This window comes from Astyanax mexicanus, chromosome 1 (genome assembly GCF_023375975.1).
Source record: "Astyanax mexicanus isolate ESR-SI-001 chromosome 1, AstMex3_surface, whole genome shotgun sequence".
Lineage (NCBI taxonomy): Eukaryota > Metazoa > Chordata > Actinopteri > Characiformes > Acestrorhamphidae > Astyanax > Astyanax mexicanus.
The window spans coordinates 2,659,415-2,680,257 of NC_064408.1; the positions used below are offsets into that span (position 1 = coordinate 2,659,415).

At 39.0% G+C, this 20,843-nt stretch overlaps 2 protein-coding genes across 3 annotated transcripts in view; both read left to right on the forward strand.

The window, feature by feature from the left end:
• Positions 1–20,843, forward strand: part of rnf167 (ring finger protein 167) — a 222,450-nt gene that overhangs the window by 117,468 nt on the left and 84,139 nt on the right. The window lies entirely within an intron of this gene.
• LOC111191414 (tripartite motif-containing protein 16-like) lies at positions 10,326–20,003 on the forward strand. The gene is made up of 6 exons (XM_049465706.1): positions 10,326–11,305; positions 12,365–12,460; positions 13,831–14,064; positions 16,799–16,958; positions 17,305–17,364; positions 18,407–20,003. Exons 1-6 carry the CDS (start codon positions 10,727–10,729, stop codon positions 18,775–18,777), a joined length of 1,500 nt encoding a protein of 499 aa, XP_049321663.1. The 5' UTR covers positions 10,326–10,726; the 3' UTR covers positions 18,778–20,003.

Genomic DNA, 20,843 nt, shown 5'->3' on the forward strand with positions numbered 1-20,843 from the left:
CATACTACAGATACCACAAAAAAACAGAGATACCACAGCAACACATGCAGGTAACACAACTTCCCATACTATAGGTACCACAGCAACCCATACTACAGATACCACAGCAACCTATACTACAGATACCACACAGACACATACTACAGATACCACATCAACCTATACTACAGATACCACAACAACTCACTTGGAAATACCACAGCAACCCATACAGATACCACAGCAACCTATGCAGACATCGCAGCAACCCATATGGACACCACAGCAACCCATAGAGGGACCACATCAATCAATACTACTACAGATACCACAGCACCCCATACAGATATCACAGCAGCCCATGTAGACATCACAGCAGCCCATGTAGACATCACAGCAACCCATACAGATTCCACAGCAACCCACGCAGATATCACAGCAACCCATATGGACACCACAGCAACCCATAGAGGTACCACATCAATCAATACTACTACAGAGACCACAGCATCCCATATGTACACCACAGCAACCCACACAGATACCACAGCAGCCCACAGAGACACCACAGCAACCCATACAGATATCACAGAAGCCCATGTGGATATCACAGCAACCCATACAGATTCCACAGCAACCCATACAGATATCACAGCAGCCCATGTGGACATCACAGCAACCCATACAGATTCCAGAGCAACCCACATAAATACCACAACAACCCACGCAGACATCACAGCAACCCATACGGACACCACAGTAACCCATAGAGGTACCACATCAATCAATACTACTACAGATACCACAGCATCCCATATGTACACCACAGCAACCCACACAGATATCACAGCAGCCCATGTAGATATCACAGAAACCCATACAGATTCCACAGCAAACCATACAGATACCACAGCAACCCATACAGATTCCACAGCAACCCATACAGATATCACAGCAACCCATACAGATTCCACAGCAACCCATACAGATTCCACAGCAACCCATACAGATATCACAGCAACCCATACAGATTCCACAGCAACCCATACAGATATCACAGCAACCCATACAGATTCCACAGCAACCCATACAGATTCCACAGCAACCCATACAGATATCACAGCAACCCATAGAGGTACCACCTCAATCAATACTACTACAGATACCACAGCAACCCATGCAGAAGGCATACATGGAAGGCAGGGGTGGAGCCAACTGGACCACTGGAATGGACCGAACCAATGGCATCGGGAAGGAAGGAGAACTGATTAACGAATTAATGTGTGTGAATATCTCTTCTAATCAAAGAATTTAACTTCTGTAAGTGTCAAACACTGCTGACACAAACGTGCAAACGCACAGTCAGTGATGATATAATACAGTACTGAATTTATTCATATAGGAATAGATTTACAGTTTTAATCCAGCTTAATCCCACATGTGTACACAGCGTGTGTGTGTGTGTGTGTGTGTGTGTGTGTGTGTGTGTGTGTGATGTTGAGATGACAGCGCTGACCCACTTCTTTGCCAAAAAGGCTAGAAATAGCCTGGTCCAGCAGTGCATCGTGGGTAAATAAGTGTGCGGTGTTGTGGGGTGTGAAACGCCTTCCCATGAGGCCAGGCGAGCCTCGCCATAATACTCTCACTGATTAATCTACAGAGCAGAATAGCAGATGCTCACACACACACACACACACACTCTCACACACACTCTCTCACACACTCTCTCTCACACACACACACACACACTCTCACACACACACACTCTTTCACACACTGTCTCCTAGCTTTCTCTTTTTCTCTCGCGTGCTCTTATTCTCCTCTTTTCCATCACTTTACTTTCACATTCATTCTCCTCATATTCTCTCTCACTTTATTTCTCATTTCTTTCTCTTTGTCTCTTATTTCTCCCCACTCATCTTTTTGGACTTTCCTTGTACTTTCTTCTTATCTCTTTCTCTCTCTTTGTTTTCTCGTTTCTCTTTTCCATCACCTTTTTTTCATTTGTGTTCTCAGATTCTTTCACTTTATTTCTCCTTGCTTTCTCTTTCAGTCTCTTTTTCTCCTCACTTTCTGTTTTTTTCCCAGTTTTTTCTCACTTTCTGTATCTCTTTCCTTGCTTTCGCTTTCTTTCTCTTCACACTGACAAAAAATCCATTGGCAAAAACTAGACAAAATATATGTTAACTGAGACGTAAATGCTTAAATTCAGCAAAATCTGCCAATGGGGTGAGCAATTTTTTTCTGAGTAAGATAATACAAAAAAAGCAATCACAAAATGTAAAAATGATTGAAATAAGATTAAATTAAGCAAAAAATCCTTATTTCTCGTGGCTTAATTTTGTACAAACAAATCAGAAAAGCTTGAATAGTAACTTTGGTACCACTTTAAAATAAAACTACATTTATAAAGGTTTTATAAATAGTTTACAATTAGTTAAGTAAGGTTACTAATTAGATTGTAAATGCCTTAAAAATCATTAATAATCAACACATACGTAAAAAGGGCAAAAATGACCTGTTGTTTGCCAAATAGTGAATTATATTACACAGCCGTATATACCGTTGCCCGTTCTAATTATGTGTTATAAGGCATTTACAACCTAATTAGTAACTATTCATAAACTAATTGTAAACCATTTATAAAGGTAGTTTTATTTTAAAGTGGTACCGTAACTTTTTGTGCTTATTTTGGGTTCAAATTACTTAAAAAAAGGTGAAAATTGTCTGAATAAGATCATATTCCTACACAATCTCACCCTTACAATGCTGAGTCAGACAAATATTATTATCAGAGAAAAAGAAAAGATTTATTGTTATTATTAAAATGAGATAATTTCACTTGCTAAGATTAATGTTTTTGCAGTGCATATCCTCTCATGCTTTCCTCCTCCTCACTTTTCATTTTCTCCTTGTATTCTCTTGTTCTCTTACTCTTTCTCCCCACTTTCACTTTCTCTCGAGTGCTTTCTCTTCTTTGTTGTTTTCTCACTTCTATTTTTCATCACATTGTTTTGACTTTCTTTCTCCTCATATTATATGTCACATTATTTCTCATTTCTTTCTCCTTTTGTCTCTCCTTTTCTCCTTGTGTTCTCATTTTTTCTCACTTTCTGTATCTCTTTCACCTCCCATTTTTTCTCTTTATATTCTCTTTTGCACTTTCTTCTTATATTCTTTTATCTCTTATTCTTTTCCTCACTTTTTCTTTCTCTTATGTGCTCTCTCTCTTTTTTGTTTTTTTCTCAATGCTCCTGTTGCTTTCTCTTACTGTTTTCTGTTTTCTTTTTATCCTAATGTTCTCACACTTTCCCCTCACTTTCTCTTTCTCTCGTGTGCTCTCTTTTTTTGTCTTCTTGTCTTTTCTATCACCTTGCTTTCACTTTTGTTCACTTTTTGGTAGGTTTTAAGGCTGGTTTCTGGATATGTTCTGAACATGTGATCAGTGGTTTTGTTGACTATTGTAGATAAGTTTAAATTAATAGCTGTCTAGAGGCATTAAGAAGCTTGTTCTTATCTTAAGACAGGCTGTGATCTAAGGGGGCGAGACGACCGCAAAGCTCATCTCTCACACCTTATGGCGGATGTTGGGGTCAAACTTGGTGGAGTAACATGTTCCATGAAAAAAACGATGGAATGAGACCTTTAAGTAATTTTCCGTCGAACACCAAAACATTGGCATTGAGAAAATCCTTATAGAGTAAACTGATACATGATCATACGACTAATCATTGAGACTGACTTGCTCGTAATCGATGACTAAAGAACTTTTTATTCTGATGACTCTTTCATTCACTGGTATAAATACTTAACTTTGGGGCATGAATAAAGGATTTAGAGTGAAGTATGAGCATTAGCTGCTCATCCATTATGTTTTGAGAAATGCCCACAACTGTGGTGCAAATATTAATTCTGATTTGAGAAATGCATCAAATAGAGACAAATAGAGAAAATGTTTCATGAATCAGACGGAGCTGTCAATGATGCGTATGACATCATTCAAATCCTGTGCTTTCTATGAGAATTTTATTATTTTATTTTCATTTCATTTTCACCCAATTTACAAGGTCAATTTCCCAACCCACTCATTAGGACTCCTCCCCCTATCACTAGTGATGCTCCAACACCAGGAGGGTGAAGACTAGCACACACCTCCTCCGATACATGAGAAGTCAGACTCCGCCTCTGTACAAACTGCTGCTGATGATGTAGCATTTCCGAGTAGCATCACAGCGCTAACACTCGGAGGAAAGCGCAGCGACTCTGTTCTGATACATCAGCTCACAGACGCAGCCTTGTGCTGGTCTACATCACCCTAGGAGTGATGAGGGGAAAGAGCACCTGTTTACTGTACCCACCCAGAGAGAGCAAGGCCAACTGTCTTCTACTTACACATGTTGTAAAGTAACAAAATGACACTGCAAAGATTTTGTGTTATTTTTTACTTTATTTTAAAGTGTTTCTAACTGTTGTTTGTCTTGCTGCTTCGCTGTGTTGTTAGCCAATCAGAGGCAATGTGTTTGCATGTATGAATATTCATGAGCAAGAGCTGAAATCCTATTGTTTCTCTGATTGGACAGAGATGTTTGGTGCGGGAGTAGGAAAGTAAATATAGTGAGAAGAGTCTGTGTTTTTAATGGGAGGTGCAGCGCAGATGTACATGTAGTAAACGGAGTCGCACGGCTGCAAGCAGTGACCGCAGCACACACGGCACATGTAAACAGCATGGAGCAGTAGTGTGAGAATTAGCGTGTTTTTTTGCTATTGTATCAGTGTAGGAAAGTCTTAATAGGCTCTTTGCATCAGCAGCAGTGACGTATTTCCGCTTTGGTTTATACCGGCACTCTTACCTCCTGTTTGCATTTTTAGCAGCGAGTACTACAGGATCTGTGGAGTTTATAGCGAACGCAAATGCAATATTATATCGGAAGGTAGCATGTGCTCCTTTACGATGAATTTCAGCTCAGATTTAAATACACGGCGGACGGAGCCGGCACTGCGGGGAGTTTCTCTACAAATGTAAGTAATTTTCTCCTGTATTACCACTCACCGCTGCGTGTGTTTATCAGACTACTATATTTTAGATTGTTTTAAGTTGTTTTCCAGTGTTGTTTTTGCCTGTACTTTAATGTAAGACCTGACCGGGTAAAGCTACCGTTAGCTCATCGCGCTAATTTACCGGGTAAGCTAACACGGATCTATCCGACTTACAGAGTACCAAACGCGGCTGCAGCGCTGAAGAAACCCCCGCTAGGAAACTAAGATAACCCGGCCGTCCAGCATAAAACATTTCACTGTTTAAGTCACTGTTATGTATAACTAAGTTATTTAATGTGTAAATAGTTTAACAGTTAGACTGAGTTACTGTGGATTAACGTGTAACTGAGTGATTTAATGTGTAAATAGTGGAATTAAGCGCTGTTAGCTCTGTTACTAATTCAGATTATTTTGTCCACAGGGATGAACGTGGGCCAGGAAAGATGAACTCCGGTCAGACCGTCTGGAGGCAGCGTTAGCTCCCTTTATGAAGAGTTTTTTTCTTTGAATTTAATAAAGTTTTCTCTCTTAACATTATGATGTTTGCTTGTTGTGTTTTTAGTGTCATTATGCTTATTTTAGTATCACATCTCAACTAGTGGGTATGGGTAAATGTCACAATTATTTGCAAATAAAGAAGTTTATGAAACATGTTATGTTTCTTATTTATGCAACTAAAAGGTAAAACTGTTTGAGATGTAGCTTAGTTTGTTAATTTAACTTTGATGGCTTATATAAAATATTTATTATATTAAGGTTTCATTACTCATGCATTTCTGTAAAGCAGGTAATAAAAAATAAATTAAATATATAAATAAAACTGACCATACTCGGAGTATGAAGTGAGGGAAAGTGTATAATTAAAGTAAATCAGGAATATTTAAGTTTATATGTAATATTTGGGTGAGTAAAAGAGAAATATCTGCGGTTAAGATTTATCCTGAGGTAAGTGGTTAATAACTTTAGTTATTAGTAAACAGAGCTCACGAGCACAGCGCGCTGAACGTGATGCGGTATTCTGACTGCAGAGCGTGTCCCGAACGCGCTGCCTCATAATATCCTTTATGGGTTAAAATGCTGCAGAACGAGGGAGCTGCCTTTGAAGGCAATGACTACCTAGGCAGCTGCCTTCGGATTGGACCGCATCTTATATCTTAATAAAATGCAATAATGCAAACACTGTATGTAAAATGCCATTGTTTACAAAGCACTTATAGCTAACCGGAAATGAAACTGCCGGTACAGACGAAGGCGGAAGTCTTACGTGCATAGAGCCTATTAATTATATTTTAGTTTATTTAGTGAGGTGTAGTTCATAGACGCCCACTAGATGGCGCCAAAGCCCCAGAGTTAATTGTTATTTTCTAAGTGTTAGTTTGGGTTTTGTCCCTTGCGAGCTCCTGTAGTTCCCTCGTGCAGTCTACCGAGCCGGAAGCAGCTGCACTGTGTGTTTGGTGGCACATACTTTATAAATTCACCTTTTGTGTGCGTCAATTTGACCAAAGTAAGTTTCTTGGTAAAAAATAACTCTTTAATGAGTCATATTTTGGTAGTTAGTTCATATATTTATGCTAAGTTAGATATCTTATATATTTCTCTCTATGCTAAATACCAATAGTGAACACCAGTAATTAGCAGAGTGAACTGCAGCAGCTGAATTCAGTGATATTGTATGTATGTTAATTCTGTGTCTGCGCTGTTTAACTACTTAAGCATTTAGTTAACCTAGAGTAACTGCTTTGTGTGACTAGTTTGCACTAACTTTAATCAGTTTGAGAAATGTAAGTCTCAGCTGCTGTTTATATGTGTTAGGCCAGGGGTGCCCACACTTTTCTGGACCAAGATCTACTTTTCCAGTGGACAGGCCATCGTAGTCCACCAGGCCTCATTTTCTTAAATTTTTATTATGATATTATCAGCAATACAGGGCAATTCACACAAAAAATTCCACTAACCTTATTCTGACGATTTACACTGAATGGTGTCAGCCAGGTTTGTGTAGTCTGGACAGTAGCTGCTGATTCCAAGTCTTAAGCAGGTTTCCAAGTGGTCATCAGTGAGTGTGGACCGATATCTGGACTTAATTATTTTCATGTGGGGAAAGGCTGATTCACGTAAGTAGGTTTATCCAAAAAATGCTTTCAGATATGTGGCACATTTTCTCATGTTTGGATATTTTTCTTCAGCCAGCAAGTTCCAAAACTGCCCAGCAGAGGCCCTCGACTACATTTCTATGTCAGTTTGCAGAACTATAATTTCATTTTCCAGAGCAGATGGTTCCATGTGAGACAATGATGCAATTTTTGAAGCCAACACATCAACTTCAACTGTTTGGTCAAATGGAAAGCACATGAATGTTGCGATCTTTAAAGCAATGTTTAAAGTCTGAAAGCTTGTTCTGAATTTGCCCAATGTACCATGCACTACTCAGTTGGGTGCAAAACATTCCTTTTCTTCCAGCTCCGATGACATGTTTTGGAAATTCTGCAAATCATTACGCTGCAACTTTAAGGAGAGTAACTGTATAAAAGGTCCTGAATCACCCCATCATTTGATGAGTCTTCTGATTGGTCCAATAATTAAGCCCTTCAGCCAATCAGGGCGTTGGCTGAAAGTAGGTCATGCAACAATGTGCAGTGGAGAAAGGAACTAGGCAGACATGTTCCTCCATTCCTCCTAAGAAGCCTTACAGTTCCTGAGTTGTTTGAGTGTGGACTTTGGTGATTTGCAGTTTGAGTCTGTGACACAAAGTAAGCTGGACTTTTTCCTTTATCAGCTACTAGTTTAATTCCTGTTAGTTAGTTAGCTACTATTTTTACAGCTCATAGGATTAAAAGTTAAGTAGTATATTTGTATAGTTACCTGCATATATGTGTATGTTTAATGTTATTCCTTAATATTTGTGATACTGTGTTGCATACTGAATTATTTATGGTGTAGTTGAGCTGGTTAACAGTGTTGTATGTGGAAATTTCCGGAGTCAGTTAAATTGCAGTCATTGCCTTTACCTTCTTTGCCCATAAGGTGGTGCTAACTCCCTATTATTTTGTTTAGAGCATGCAGTGTATAGGAATGCTATGCAGTGAAATTATAGTGTTTTGTTCTACTTGTACAATTGTGTTGTAATTGCTCTTATTGTAATATATAATATATATTGTTATGTATTTTCTCTGTTATTGCAGACTCAAAGTAATACTACTGCTAATTGCCAAATCCATAAAGCCACCTAAACCATCCTATGCCTCTCTGTCTGTCGGTCTCCTGACCGACATACGGGAGTGTTTGCTGCTTATCCAAAACGTACTAGCCCTCCTAGTGAGCTCTCCCTCACAGTAACTCTAGTTTTCGTCTGAAGACGTTCACGGAGCTGATCATGTCCAGCACACATTTGTCTTTACCTTGCAGCTCTAAATTCAGGTCATTCAGCATGTTGGTTAGGTCGGTCATAAATGCCAGATCTAAGAGCCACTGTTTGTCTTCCAGCTGGGTGTATGCTCCACGATTTGAGATGTGGAGAAACTCTTTACTGTCAGGTAAAAGATCCCGAAACCTCTGTAGAAATTTGCCTCTACTTAGCCATCTGATATCTGTATGTATGTAAGATCTGAATACTCTCCTTCAGCTTCTTCCATGTATGCACGAAACAGCTGTCTCTGCAGAGGTCTTGCCCGAATCGAACAAGCAATTCTTGTCGACACATCCATCACTTCAGGCATGTTTAGCATTTATGAGCACAGTGCTTGTTGGGGGACGATACAGTGGTAATTAAAGTCTGGAAATGCCCCGTCCTCCCGGCATTTGTGCGACCCACCATTGCAGGAGCTCCGTCAGTAGTGACGGATACAAGTTTAGACACTGGCAGCTGGAATTTTTCAATAAACTACTTGAACGCTTGAAAAATGTCTTCTCCTCTTGTGTGCGCTTTTAGGGGTGAAACTGCAAGAAGCTCCTATTTAGATGTCATGCCATCAAATACCATTCTAATGAAAATGCACAATTGCGCCGTATCAGTGACATCTGTTGACTCGTCAAATTGGAGCGAAAAACACATGCAGTTGTGTATGTCTTTTTTAAGTTGCTGGACTAAGTCCTCTGCCATCATCTCACAACGTCGTGTAACTGTGTTTCTGGACAAATGAATGGCTTTAACAGCTGAAACTATCTCCGTTTTATTTTTAAAATCCTGAAACAACGAGTCTGCTGCCTCCACTAAGGCCTCTTTGATCATTTCTCCATCTTGAAATGTTTTTTATGCTTCATTATAGCACGACTCACGCGGAATGACGCTACGGTGGCAGGTTTTACTTTTGAGCTGGGCTTCGTGAAGATAGACTGCTGAGCACTTAGCTGTGATTTCAGTTCTTTCACTTTTCTCCTCCTGAGCTCGCTTTTGGGTGGAAATTCATTGTTGTACTTTGCGTGCACTGTTCGAAAATGTCTCTCCCTGTTACCCTTCTTGGGAAGTGCGATGGCTGCATGGCAAATCAAGCAGATGCATTTGGAGTTTGACATCGCAAAACAATAGTCCTCCTCCCGCTCCACATGGAAGTGGTAAGTTTTAGATTTCTTGCTTGGTCCAGCACTCATCTTGTGAGTCGGTAAAAATATGAGAATAAACAATACCTGCGATGTAGATTTGCATAAACCGAAAGCTAGATGCTCTGCGAGGCAAACAGTGCTTCTCTTCACACTGGCTGAGTTATTATGAGCTGGGCATAGCTATGGTAATATAGAGCAGCAGTGCATTGGCTTTTACGTTAATTCACTGACCTGCCCACCACCATAAACAGCTTGAATGGAACATGCATTTAAAGGAGACGCGATCTACCAACGTGTACTGTGATCGACGTATTGGGCACCCCTGTGTTAGGCAGACACATTATACACATTGTCATTTATTTTCTCTTCTCTGTTCACAGCCACACACATCCTCCACACAAATACCATACACATACACTCCACAGACACACACACACTCATACACCTCAAAACACAACATCCATTCTATCCTGTACCAAGCTGATGTCCGAGTGCTGTGTACTCAACACTAAATTGGCTATTAAAGATCTGTTGGATGAACATCTTTCTGCTCTCTTACCAGAGCCTCCTGTTTCTAAGAGCTACCAAGCCAGCACCCCCAGAGTACCCCACTCTACTTCAATCAGATTAAACTGTGTCTTATCATCAGTTTAGCTCAAATAAAAAGTTTATTTAATAGCTGGGTCAGATTGAGACCGGATCACGTTCTCACCACAACTGAAACCGCTCCAGAGGTGTGAAAACCGTAATCACACAACTGGACCAAGACCACCTAGAGGACATGGTCTCGGTCCAGTTGTGTGATTTACGGTTTTCACACCTGCTCAATCGATCCATACTTTTAGACAGTCTATCTTTATGTACCAGCACTGTGAACAATCCTGACTGTGAAAATCAGTCCAGTTCCCCTTTAATTGGCTCTACTCCTTTTTTTCCTACAAGAACTGTGACTCCTCCTATCTCTCTCTCTCTTTCTGTACTTCTTTATCTGTCTCCACCTCTCTCTCTCTAAAGCAACACAGAAGCAGGAAGTGTCTCAGTTCAGAAGAAACGAAATTGATCTCAGAGTGCTGCTCTCTCTCTCTCTCTCTCTCTCTCTCCCCCCCCCCTTTCTTTCTTTCTCTCTCTCTCTCTCTCTCTCTCTCTCTCTCTCTCTGTAAAGTACAGGAAAATGGCTGAGGCTGGTATTTTATCAGATCAGGACGAGTTCTGCTGTTCAGTCTGTCTGGATGTTCTGAAGAATCCAGTGACCGTTCCCTGTGGACACACTTTCTGTATGGTGTGTATCAACAACTGCTGGGATCAGGAGGATCAGAGGGGGATCTACAGCTGCCCTCAGTGCAGAAAGACCTTTAATCCAAGACCTGTTTTACACAAGAATTACTTCATAGATAAAATGTTGGAGAAACTGAAGAAGACGGATCTTCCAGCTGCTTCTCCTGCTGGATCTGGAAAGGTGGAGTGTGATGTCTGCACTGGGAGAAAACTCAGAGCTGTGAAATCCTGTCTGACGTGTCTGGCCTCCTTTTGTAAAACTCATCTTAAGCCTCACTATGAAGCTCCTGCTTTAAACAAACACAAGCTGGTCAAAGCTTCCAAACAGCTCCAAGAGAAGATCTGCTCCCAACACGACAAACTGATGGAGATCTACTGCAGAACCGATAACAGCTGCATTTGCTATGTGTGTCTGATGCATGAACACAAAGGTCACGATACAGTACAGGCTGAAACAGAGAGAACTGAGAAACAGGTGAGAACTAGAAAATTATTTTTTAACAAAATTGATTATAGTATTGATAAAGTAGATTAAAAAATATGGGTTAAAAACAGAAGACAACTGGGTATAAATCAGTGCATAGGGATTGAATGAAGTCAGGTTTGACACAACAACTGTGACATTCATTAAAGGCCAATTAAGTATTATATTTTCAGTAGTAAATGGTAGAATGATCAGGATATATCATCAGATATTAAGGAAACATGCTGAGTGAAAACACTAGCAGCTCTTCACGGTCTCTGAATTTGTTTTGGTCTGTGACTCCTCCTGCTGCTTATTCCTCAACACTAACTCTACCCCGAGGTTGCCCATACACATCAGCAATGGAGCGGGTGGTGCTGCAGCATGGAAACTAGCAAGCGGGCTGGTTCAGCTGAAACCTCCGCTGCTACACAGCCTAAAAAGATTAGTAAATATTGGTGCCTACACAGGACAACCCAAGTTACTTAAATGCTTAAATACACCTAGTGAATGGACCTACTGTCTGATAGAGTAGAGCATTTAAAGCAGAAGAAGTTAAGCAATGACTTCAGCCTCCCAAAGAATCCTAGAGAGTGCTGATCATGCCGACAGTACGAAAGACAGTACTGTCACTGTTATATAATGTCTAGGATAGGATAGTGCCTAGGCCAGGGGTCGGCAATTAAATTTTATAATTTTTTTATCATTTCAAATACACGGACTAACAAGAAACACCTGCGGATCAGAGCTACAAATTTATACAGAGGGATCATTTATACAAAGGGATCAGAGCTACAAATTAATACAGACAGGGAGCACATTGAGGAAAACGGGACTGGGGTGGAGACAGAGGTGTATGAGAAAGCATATGAATCACAGAGATAAACAGGGAACAGGGCAAGGACGTGACAAATGAGATGTTCACTAGTAGTGGAACCCCTACTTGCCCTTTACTTTTTCTATTTATGTGTTGAAGCTGCTTATTAATGCTTTTAATGTATTTACAACCTAATTCATATCCATTAATAACCTCCCTAAAAACTGTATACCACTATATATTTTTCTCTGTAGAATATGCTAAGAGTGATGCAAAGGAAACTTCAGCAGAGAATCCAGGAGAAGGAGATGAGGCAGCAGGAGATGAAGCAAGCAATGGCCATTTTTAAGGTAAGTAAAGAGCAGAGAGTTAGGAACCAAAGAGCGGCATCCAAAAAACGTTTTCCTACCTAATATACTGCCCTCCTCCACGATCTGATAACTTCCCGAATGCTAGAGAAGATAACAAAACAGGGTTGACACTGAGAAGCAAAGTCTTTTGAAAAGGTGACATCACTGCTCGTGCTCCCACACTCAGCTCTGCCTACAATCTGCAGCCTCTGGACTACATTGCCCAGGATGCACCACACACCATCATTACACTCAGTCCCGATCACATGACACAGCACATGACACTTTCAGAAAGTAGATCACCTGAGTACTAATCACATGGTTTATCTCTTTGTTCCTGCTGTTTGTCATTGTTGACACTTTTCTGTTTGACCATCGCTTTTCCTGTTAGTTTTATTAATAAAGTACCATACTTTTCACACTATAAAGCATACTTAAAATCCTTTAAGTTTCCCAAAAGTCATCAGTGCCCTTTATGTGTGAATTTTACCAGACTGGTATTAAGGAGCAGTAAAGACACTCCACTTAGGTACAGCGTTATACAAGAGTTTCAGTTTAGATCTCCAGCACTGGGGCTGGAGTTGCATTAGTTGCTAACGGCTATTTCCCTGTGCAGAGGTGAGTATATTGGCCTTTACCCTGCTGCTAACCCCATTAGCATTAGCAACATTAGCCGCTAACCGCTCTAGCTCTTTTGTCTTTCAGAGGTAAGTATATCGGACTGTAGTCTGCGTGTTTACTGTGTTAAAACCAGCTACGTGGGATGAACCGCTAGCTAATATCGCCCGGAATATTACCGGAACTCTCAGGGTTCCTCGGTGTAGCCCCATCAGGTGGCATTAGCCTCTAACCGCTAGCGGTTAGCCACTAATGCTAATGCTCCAGCCTTAGCTTACTGTAAATAAACAGAAGTGCTTTACTCACCTAAATAAACAGTTTTCAGGAAAGAAATCTCTGTAGATTAATATCCAGCACTCGTTTGACTTTAAAAGAAAGTGTGTTTTTTTACAGTTTTGTTTACTTAGCTTAGATTTACTTCACTTTAGTTAGCTCCTCCCCCCACCACCACCCAGTGGCGAGATTGCTGAATTAGAAGTTCCTTATAGTGTCTCTTAAAATGTGTCTTATATTCCGATGCTTTTATGTATTAAATTTGACCAGGAAATAGATGTTCGTTGATAGTGCATCTTATAAAAATTTTAAAAATACAGTATATATTATCTGCATCTGCGTTTTCCTAAATTCTGGCCAGAGTGTGAAAACATTTTTCACAAGGGGGTATGAATACTTTTGTATGAAGTGTTTTGGCTGAGATCTTCTCAAGTCATGGTTAAAATAGAATTAAAATACGGTCTGTCTCTGTGTGACAGATCTCTGCTCAGGCAGCGGTGGAAGACAGTGAGAAGATCTTTACTGAGATGATCCGCTCCATTGAGAAAAAGCGCTCTGAGGTAATGGAGCTGATCAGAGATCAGGAGGAGACTGGACTGAGTGAAGCTGAAGAACTCCTGGAGAAACTGGAGCAGCAGATTTCTGATCTGAAGAGGAAGAACACTGAGCTGAACCAGCTTTCCCAAACTGAAGATCACATCTCTTTCCTCCAGGTATCCATCACTGATCTACAGAGAGACATGCTCCTCAGAAAGTTCCTCTAAAAGGTCATCAAAGACCTGATCATTACTTCAAATGAGTGTAGTGTAGTAATGGTGTAGTAAAACATGATAAAAAGTACTTACCTTTGTTGAATAGCCCACCTTCGCTCTCTTTCAGCTTTATTCCGTTCATCCAAACATCCTTCAGACTGGGTGATACGGGGCATATTCTTGCCCCAGCAGACAAATAGCTTTTTCCCATTTAAAACGGGGCATTAAAAACTTGAAAACTGCACAAGAAGCTAGCTAAGTTTAGTTAGATCATTGCTAGTGTCTAAGATAGCTTGTTGTTAAGGTTAGCTAGCTCATCACAAGCTTTACTTCTCTCCCCAGTAACATTAGCGTGTTAGCTAGCTTGTTGTTAAGGTTAGCTAGCTCATCACAAGCTTTACTTCTCTCCCCAGTAACATTAGCGTGTTAGCTAGCTTGTTGCTAAGGTTAGCTAGCTCATCACAAGCTTTAGTTCTCTCCCCAGTAACATTAGTGTGTTAGCTAGCTTGTCGCTAAGGTTAGCTAGCTCATCACAAGCTTTACTTCTCTCCCCAGTAACATTAGTGTGTTAGCTAGCTTGTTGCTAAGGTTAGCTAGCTCATCACTTTTTTTACTTCTCTCCCCAGTAACATTAGTATGTTAGCTAGCTTGTTGCTAAGGTTAGCTAGCTCATCACAAGCTTTAGTTCTCTCCCCAGTAACATTAGTGTGTAAGCTAGCTTGTTGCTAAGGTTAGCTAGCTCATCACTTTTTTTACTTCTCTCCCCAGTAACATTAGTGTGTTAGCTAGCTTGTTGCTAAGGTTAGCTAGCTCATCACAAGCTTTAGTTCTCTCCCCAGTAACATTAGTATGTTAGCTAGCTTGTTGCTAAGGTTAGCTAGCTCATCACTAGCTTTAGTACTCTCCCTGATAACATTAGTATTTTAGCTGGCTCGTCACTAAGGTTAGCTAGCACATAACTATGAACAGCTAGCATGTCACAAGCTTTAGTTTTCTCCCCAGTAACATTAGTACTTTAGATACTAATATTAGCTTATTGCTAAGGTTACCTAGCTCATCACTAGCTTAAGTTTTCTCCCTGGTAACATTACTATTTTAGCTAGATTGTTGCTAAAGTTAGCTAGATTGTCACTAAGGTTAGCTAGCTCATCGCTAGCTATAATACTCTCTCCCTGGTAACATTATTATTCGTCACTAAGGTTAGCTAGCTCATACAAGCTTAAGTTCTCTCCCTGGTAACATTAGTGTGTTAGCTAGCTTGTTGCTAAGGTCAGCTAGCTCATCACTAAGGTTAGCTACCTTGTCACAAGCTTTAGTTCTTTCCCCAGTCACATTAGTATTTTAGCTAGCTTGTCACTAAGGTTAGCTAGCTCATCACTAAGGTTAGCTACCTTGTCACAAGCTTTAGTTCTTTCCCCAGTCACATTAGTATTTTAACTAGCTTGTCACTAAGGTTAGCTAGCTCATCGCTAGCTTAAGTTCTCTCCCCAGTAACATGATTGTGTTAGATAGCTTGTTGCTAGCTTAGACACAGAGAAAGGACTGATTGGGTCTGTTAAAATGACTTGTTGATCTGTAACGATAGAAAAATCCTGAAATATTCTACAGGACACTTGGAGAAGCTGCCTGTTTTCTCTCTTCTCCATTTAATAATTCCAGATCAGTAACAGGAATCGATCCAAATTCTGCAGGTTTGAAAATAAAGATGTAAAAACCAGACAAACAAAACAAAACTAAAGGTTTAGAAGGAGGAGATGAACTGTTTGATTTGTATTCAGGAAAATACTGATTTTAAAAATAAGTTCAAGAAAGAACACATTTTAGGATTTTATTCAATATATTTTGACATTAGCAGATTTACTTAAATATTTTTCAAAATTTTCAATTACAATTATGATTTTCAGTAACGTTCCTTATCAAACATGAAAGCTTTTTGTGTAATGCTTAAATAGAAATCCTCCAGATTTCGTGGTGTAATGTCAGGCAGAAAATTACTGACCTACAAAAATACAAAAATTCTGGCCTGTTTGTTACACATCTATTAATATATATTTTTTTAAAAAGTGTGTGGAACTGTTAGCTTGATAACTAGGATGGTTGTTGGTGGACAGTTATCAGTTATTGGTGATTATCTCACTAGGGCAGTAGAGGCTTTAGTAGAGGCTTTTAAATGTTTTATTGTTTTAGATGCTCAATTTAATTGATTATCAATTCTTGACCAAACTAAGATGCAAAGGTGAAAAAGAGGTAAAATTTTCCACTGACAAAAAAAAGTTTTACTCAATACATAAAAACTCTGGAAAAAAATTAAGAGTGCACTTCAGTTTATCTGATTTTACTATTTATAGTTATATGTTTGAGTTAAATGAGCATAGTTGACAACATTTCTTATTCTCATTTAGAGCATTTATTTGCAGAACATGATAAATGACTGAAATAACAAAAAAGATGCAGAGCTTTCAGACCTCAAATAATGCAAAGAAAACAAGTTCATATTCATAAAGTTTTAAGAGTTCAGAAATCAATATTTGGTGAAATAATCCTGGTGGTTTTTAATCACAGTTTTTTTTTTCATGCATCTTGGCATCATGTTCTCCTCCACCAGTCTTACACACTGCTTTTGGATAACTTTATGATAACTCAAAAAAATGAGTCTCTGAATATTTCTTTCCATTTTATTGTGTTCTTTCTGTAGAGTTTCCAGTCTGCCTGTGTTTCTTCTGAACCTGAGGATTCGTCCAGCATCTCCATCCATCACCAGCTCACTTTTGATGGAGTGAGGAAATCTCTCACTGATCTGAAAGATCGACTTGAGCAATTCTACAACTGGGAATTCGGCAAAATTGCTCCACAGGGTAAGAGGAGCTTCTGTTTTGCTGCATTTCTAGGCAGCAGAAAACAACCTTTGATTAGTAAAACTCAATCTGTCATGCTCTCTGGATGTTCTTTTTTATTTGTTTTTTTATTTTATTTTACACAGTATGGTGTTAAAAGCTGCAACATCACTTGAGTCAGTGTTTTAATTTTTACTTTTAACATTTCCATAATGTTACTACAATGTTGTGATAAAAAGTGATAAAGTTAAAAAGAGTCTTCTGACAGGTTCTGGGTAATATCTGCTTCCTTACTAATTTCTTTTGAGTAATATTTTTAGGCCTGATTTACTGGTTTAAAAGTAAACTTTTGTTTTTGTTTCCACAGCTGCTGCAGTTCGGATAGTTTCACCTCCAGAGCCAAAAACCAGAAACGATTTCCTGCAGTGTATGTAAAAACGACACACGTTAAAATACGTATTGTTGTGTATGAAATATGTCTGAAAGAGAAGAACATTAAAGAAAGAGCCACCAAATAATGAAGCCAAAATGTTTAGCATTTCTTTTAAGCAATGAACGTCTATTTTCTGATCTATTTTATACACAAGGCGCACCAGATTATAATGCGCATTATGCAACACTAATAAGGAACAGGGGTGTCGCCATGTTTTTCCTTTTAATTCAACAGGTCTCACCGCAAAAGAAGAGCGATAGGATTTCTGCTATTGCTCATGAATATTATAAGACTATTATAAGACACCAGTAGGCAGCAAGACGAAATTTTAAAATAAAGATATTTTAACACTAATAACAGTCTTTGCAATGTCATATGTTGCTTTACAGCATGTGTAATAATGAGCTGCTAAGTGCAGTTCAGCCACTGACCCAGTCTTAGAGTCTCTGTAAAACACCAAATCCACCAGAGATCCTATTTAAACCTATAGTTACTCACACACAGAGGAGGGTAGTACAGGTCCAGAAAGTAAAGACCCACCTCAGGGTTTTGTTGGCTGAGCTGCAGCATAAAAACCCGGGGATTTTTACTTTTAACCAGTGTAAACAGAACTGTTCTAAACATACACCTACCTATCTCAGTTGTACTTGGCTGGTGGTGTTCCTCTATAGACTAACTCTAACCATTTGTGTTATTCGCACAAATAACACAGGAATGTTTAATGTGCAGCATCATAAACAACTCAAAGAGACATATTGTATTTCACAAACAACAAAAAAGTGGATTTTAGCAGAACAACACCTTTAAGGGAGCATTTTCATTAAAACCCAATTAGTATTAGATGTTTAGTTTAGTTTAGAGGACAGTGATATCATCACTTTAAAACACATCATTTGTTTTTGCACAAACTACATTAAGAACGTTCTTAGGATGAGGCTGATGAATGAGGCCAGATGTTCTTTTGGGCAAATGCACATTTTTCCTATAATTTGTGAATTTAAAACAAAATTGAATGTGTTTTCTTCTAATTTTTCAGATTTCTGTCATTTCAATCTGGATCCCAACACAGTGAACCATAAACTGGTTCTGTCTGAGAGCGACAGATTGGTGACGTGGAGAGGAGGAAACCTGCAGTATCCTGATCATCGTGAGAGATTTGACTCGGTGTATCAGGTGATGAGTAAGGAGAGTGTGTGTGGACGAGCTTACTGGGAGGTGGAATGGATTAATGGATGGGGTGTGTTCATATCAGCCTCGTATAAAGGGATCAGCAGGAAGGGGGATGTTGATTCTGTATTTGGACGTAATGATCAGTCCTGGAGTCTGCACTGCTCCTCTGCTGTTACTTTTTGCCACAACAACGTTCAGGTTGAAATTCCAGTCCAACCATTTTCCTCCAGAGTATGAGTGTACGTGGACCACGGTGCAGGAACTCTGTCCTTCTACAACATCTCAAACACTATGACCCCCTTATACACCATCCACACCACCTTCACTCAGCCCCTCTACGCCGGCTTCTGGATCGGTTCTGGATCGTCAGCTAAACTGTTTAACCCAGTCATGACATACAGATAAAGATTTACAATTGTTTATAGCCCAATCGCATGATTGTACCAGTGCTGAGAGGGTAATCAGTCAATCAATCAGTCAATATTCATTTATTCAGCACCTTCTAAAAACAACAAATCGTAGATATTTAATGATAAGTAAAATGGAAATAGCCAAGATGCTGTTCTAAGTTCTGAAATAATGAAAGAACTCACGTCATCTGCGGCCTCTCCTGAGAGGGGGTGCTTTTCCTGGCGGGGGTGCAGAATTTGGTAGTGCTTAAATCTGGTCCCCCGCCATGAAAAGCACCCCCTCTCGGCAGCGTGTACGCACCGTGTTCTTGATAAAAGCGGAGATAAGTGCTTTAACTAACTTTAATTATAAATGTGCTCCTGACAGGGGGTGCTTTTTGTGGCAGGAAGCATAGATGTAGGAGTTCTTGGCTGTTGTCGATATTCGTAATATATTACACATATTACACCAAAAAAGAGAGCACTTAACAATGTTGAGTTTCTTTGATTTTACCAAATTAAAAACCTCTGGAATATAATCAAGAGGAAGATGGATGATCACAAACCATCAAACCACCAAACTGAACTGCTTGAATTTTTACACCAGGAGTAAAGCAGCGTAAAGTTATCCAAAAGCAGTGTGTAAGACTGGTGGAGGAGAACATGATGCCAAGATGCATGAAAAAAAAAAAACTGTGATTAAAACCAGGGTTATTCCACCAAATATTGATTTCTGAACTTTGAGGTCTGAAAGCTCTGCATCTTTTTTTGTTATTTCAGTCATTTCTCATTTTCTGTAAATAAATGCTCTAAATGAGAATATTTTTATTTGGAATTTGGGAGAAATGTTGTCTGTAGTTTATAGAATAAAATAACAATGTAACTGAAGTGCGACCTTCATTTTTTTTTCCAAAGATGTATCATCATTCATACTTTTTTGTTTTTTACAGACAAACTTTTTGACAAATGTGAACCTGCAATCAGAATCTCTCCATATATATATATGGAGTTTACAGTTATATATATATTACTGTTTACAGTGCCAATAAAAATGGGATTCCCCCTTGCATACTCCACCATTGTCTCGCCTTTATAATTACATGTTTCAGATCATCAAACAAATGTAAACATTAGAGAAAGACGACACAAGTAAACACAAAATACAGTTTTTAATTGAAGGTTTTTATTAATAATCAAAAAAAAAATTCACAATTAAATTAAAACAATGTAAAACATGTGATTACATAAATACTCATCCCTTTATACTCATCCCTTTAGTGACTTCAGAGATGAACTGCACCTTGCCTTTGTGGTCAGTGAGAATAGGCAGTTAGAGGGAGATAGAGAAGAGAAGTAGCCAAAGCTAGATGTGGATTTCATTTTCCAGCAGGACTTGGCACACTGCCCACACTGCCAATAGTACCAGTTGTTCTTATATAATATTCTAATTTTCTGAGACACTGATTTTCGTTTTTTTTCATTGTCTGTAATCCATAATCATCAACAATAAAATAAATAAACTCTTAAAATAGATCACTCTGTGTTTAATACATCTATATAATATGAGTTTCACATTCTCAATTGAATTACTGAAATTTACACTGTTTACATTCATGCCATTTTGAGACCAAAGGCATAGGAGTGGGTTTGATATGGGGGGGGGGGGGTTGGTACACATTCGCTAAAATGAATCAAAATCCATCATATAGTAACTTAGAACAACATTTGTGGAATTACAGTTAATCCCAAAAAAACATTTTTTTTTTCTATACTTATGTTCATTATTAGTTAAATCCAACCAAAGGTCACTTTACAACCTAAACATGTTACTCAACATTACATTTACTGTTATTAGAAAAGAAATGTGTGTGCAATGTCTGAATTATATACATAAAATACAAACACTGATCAGTT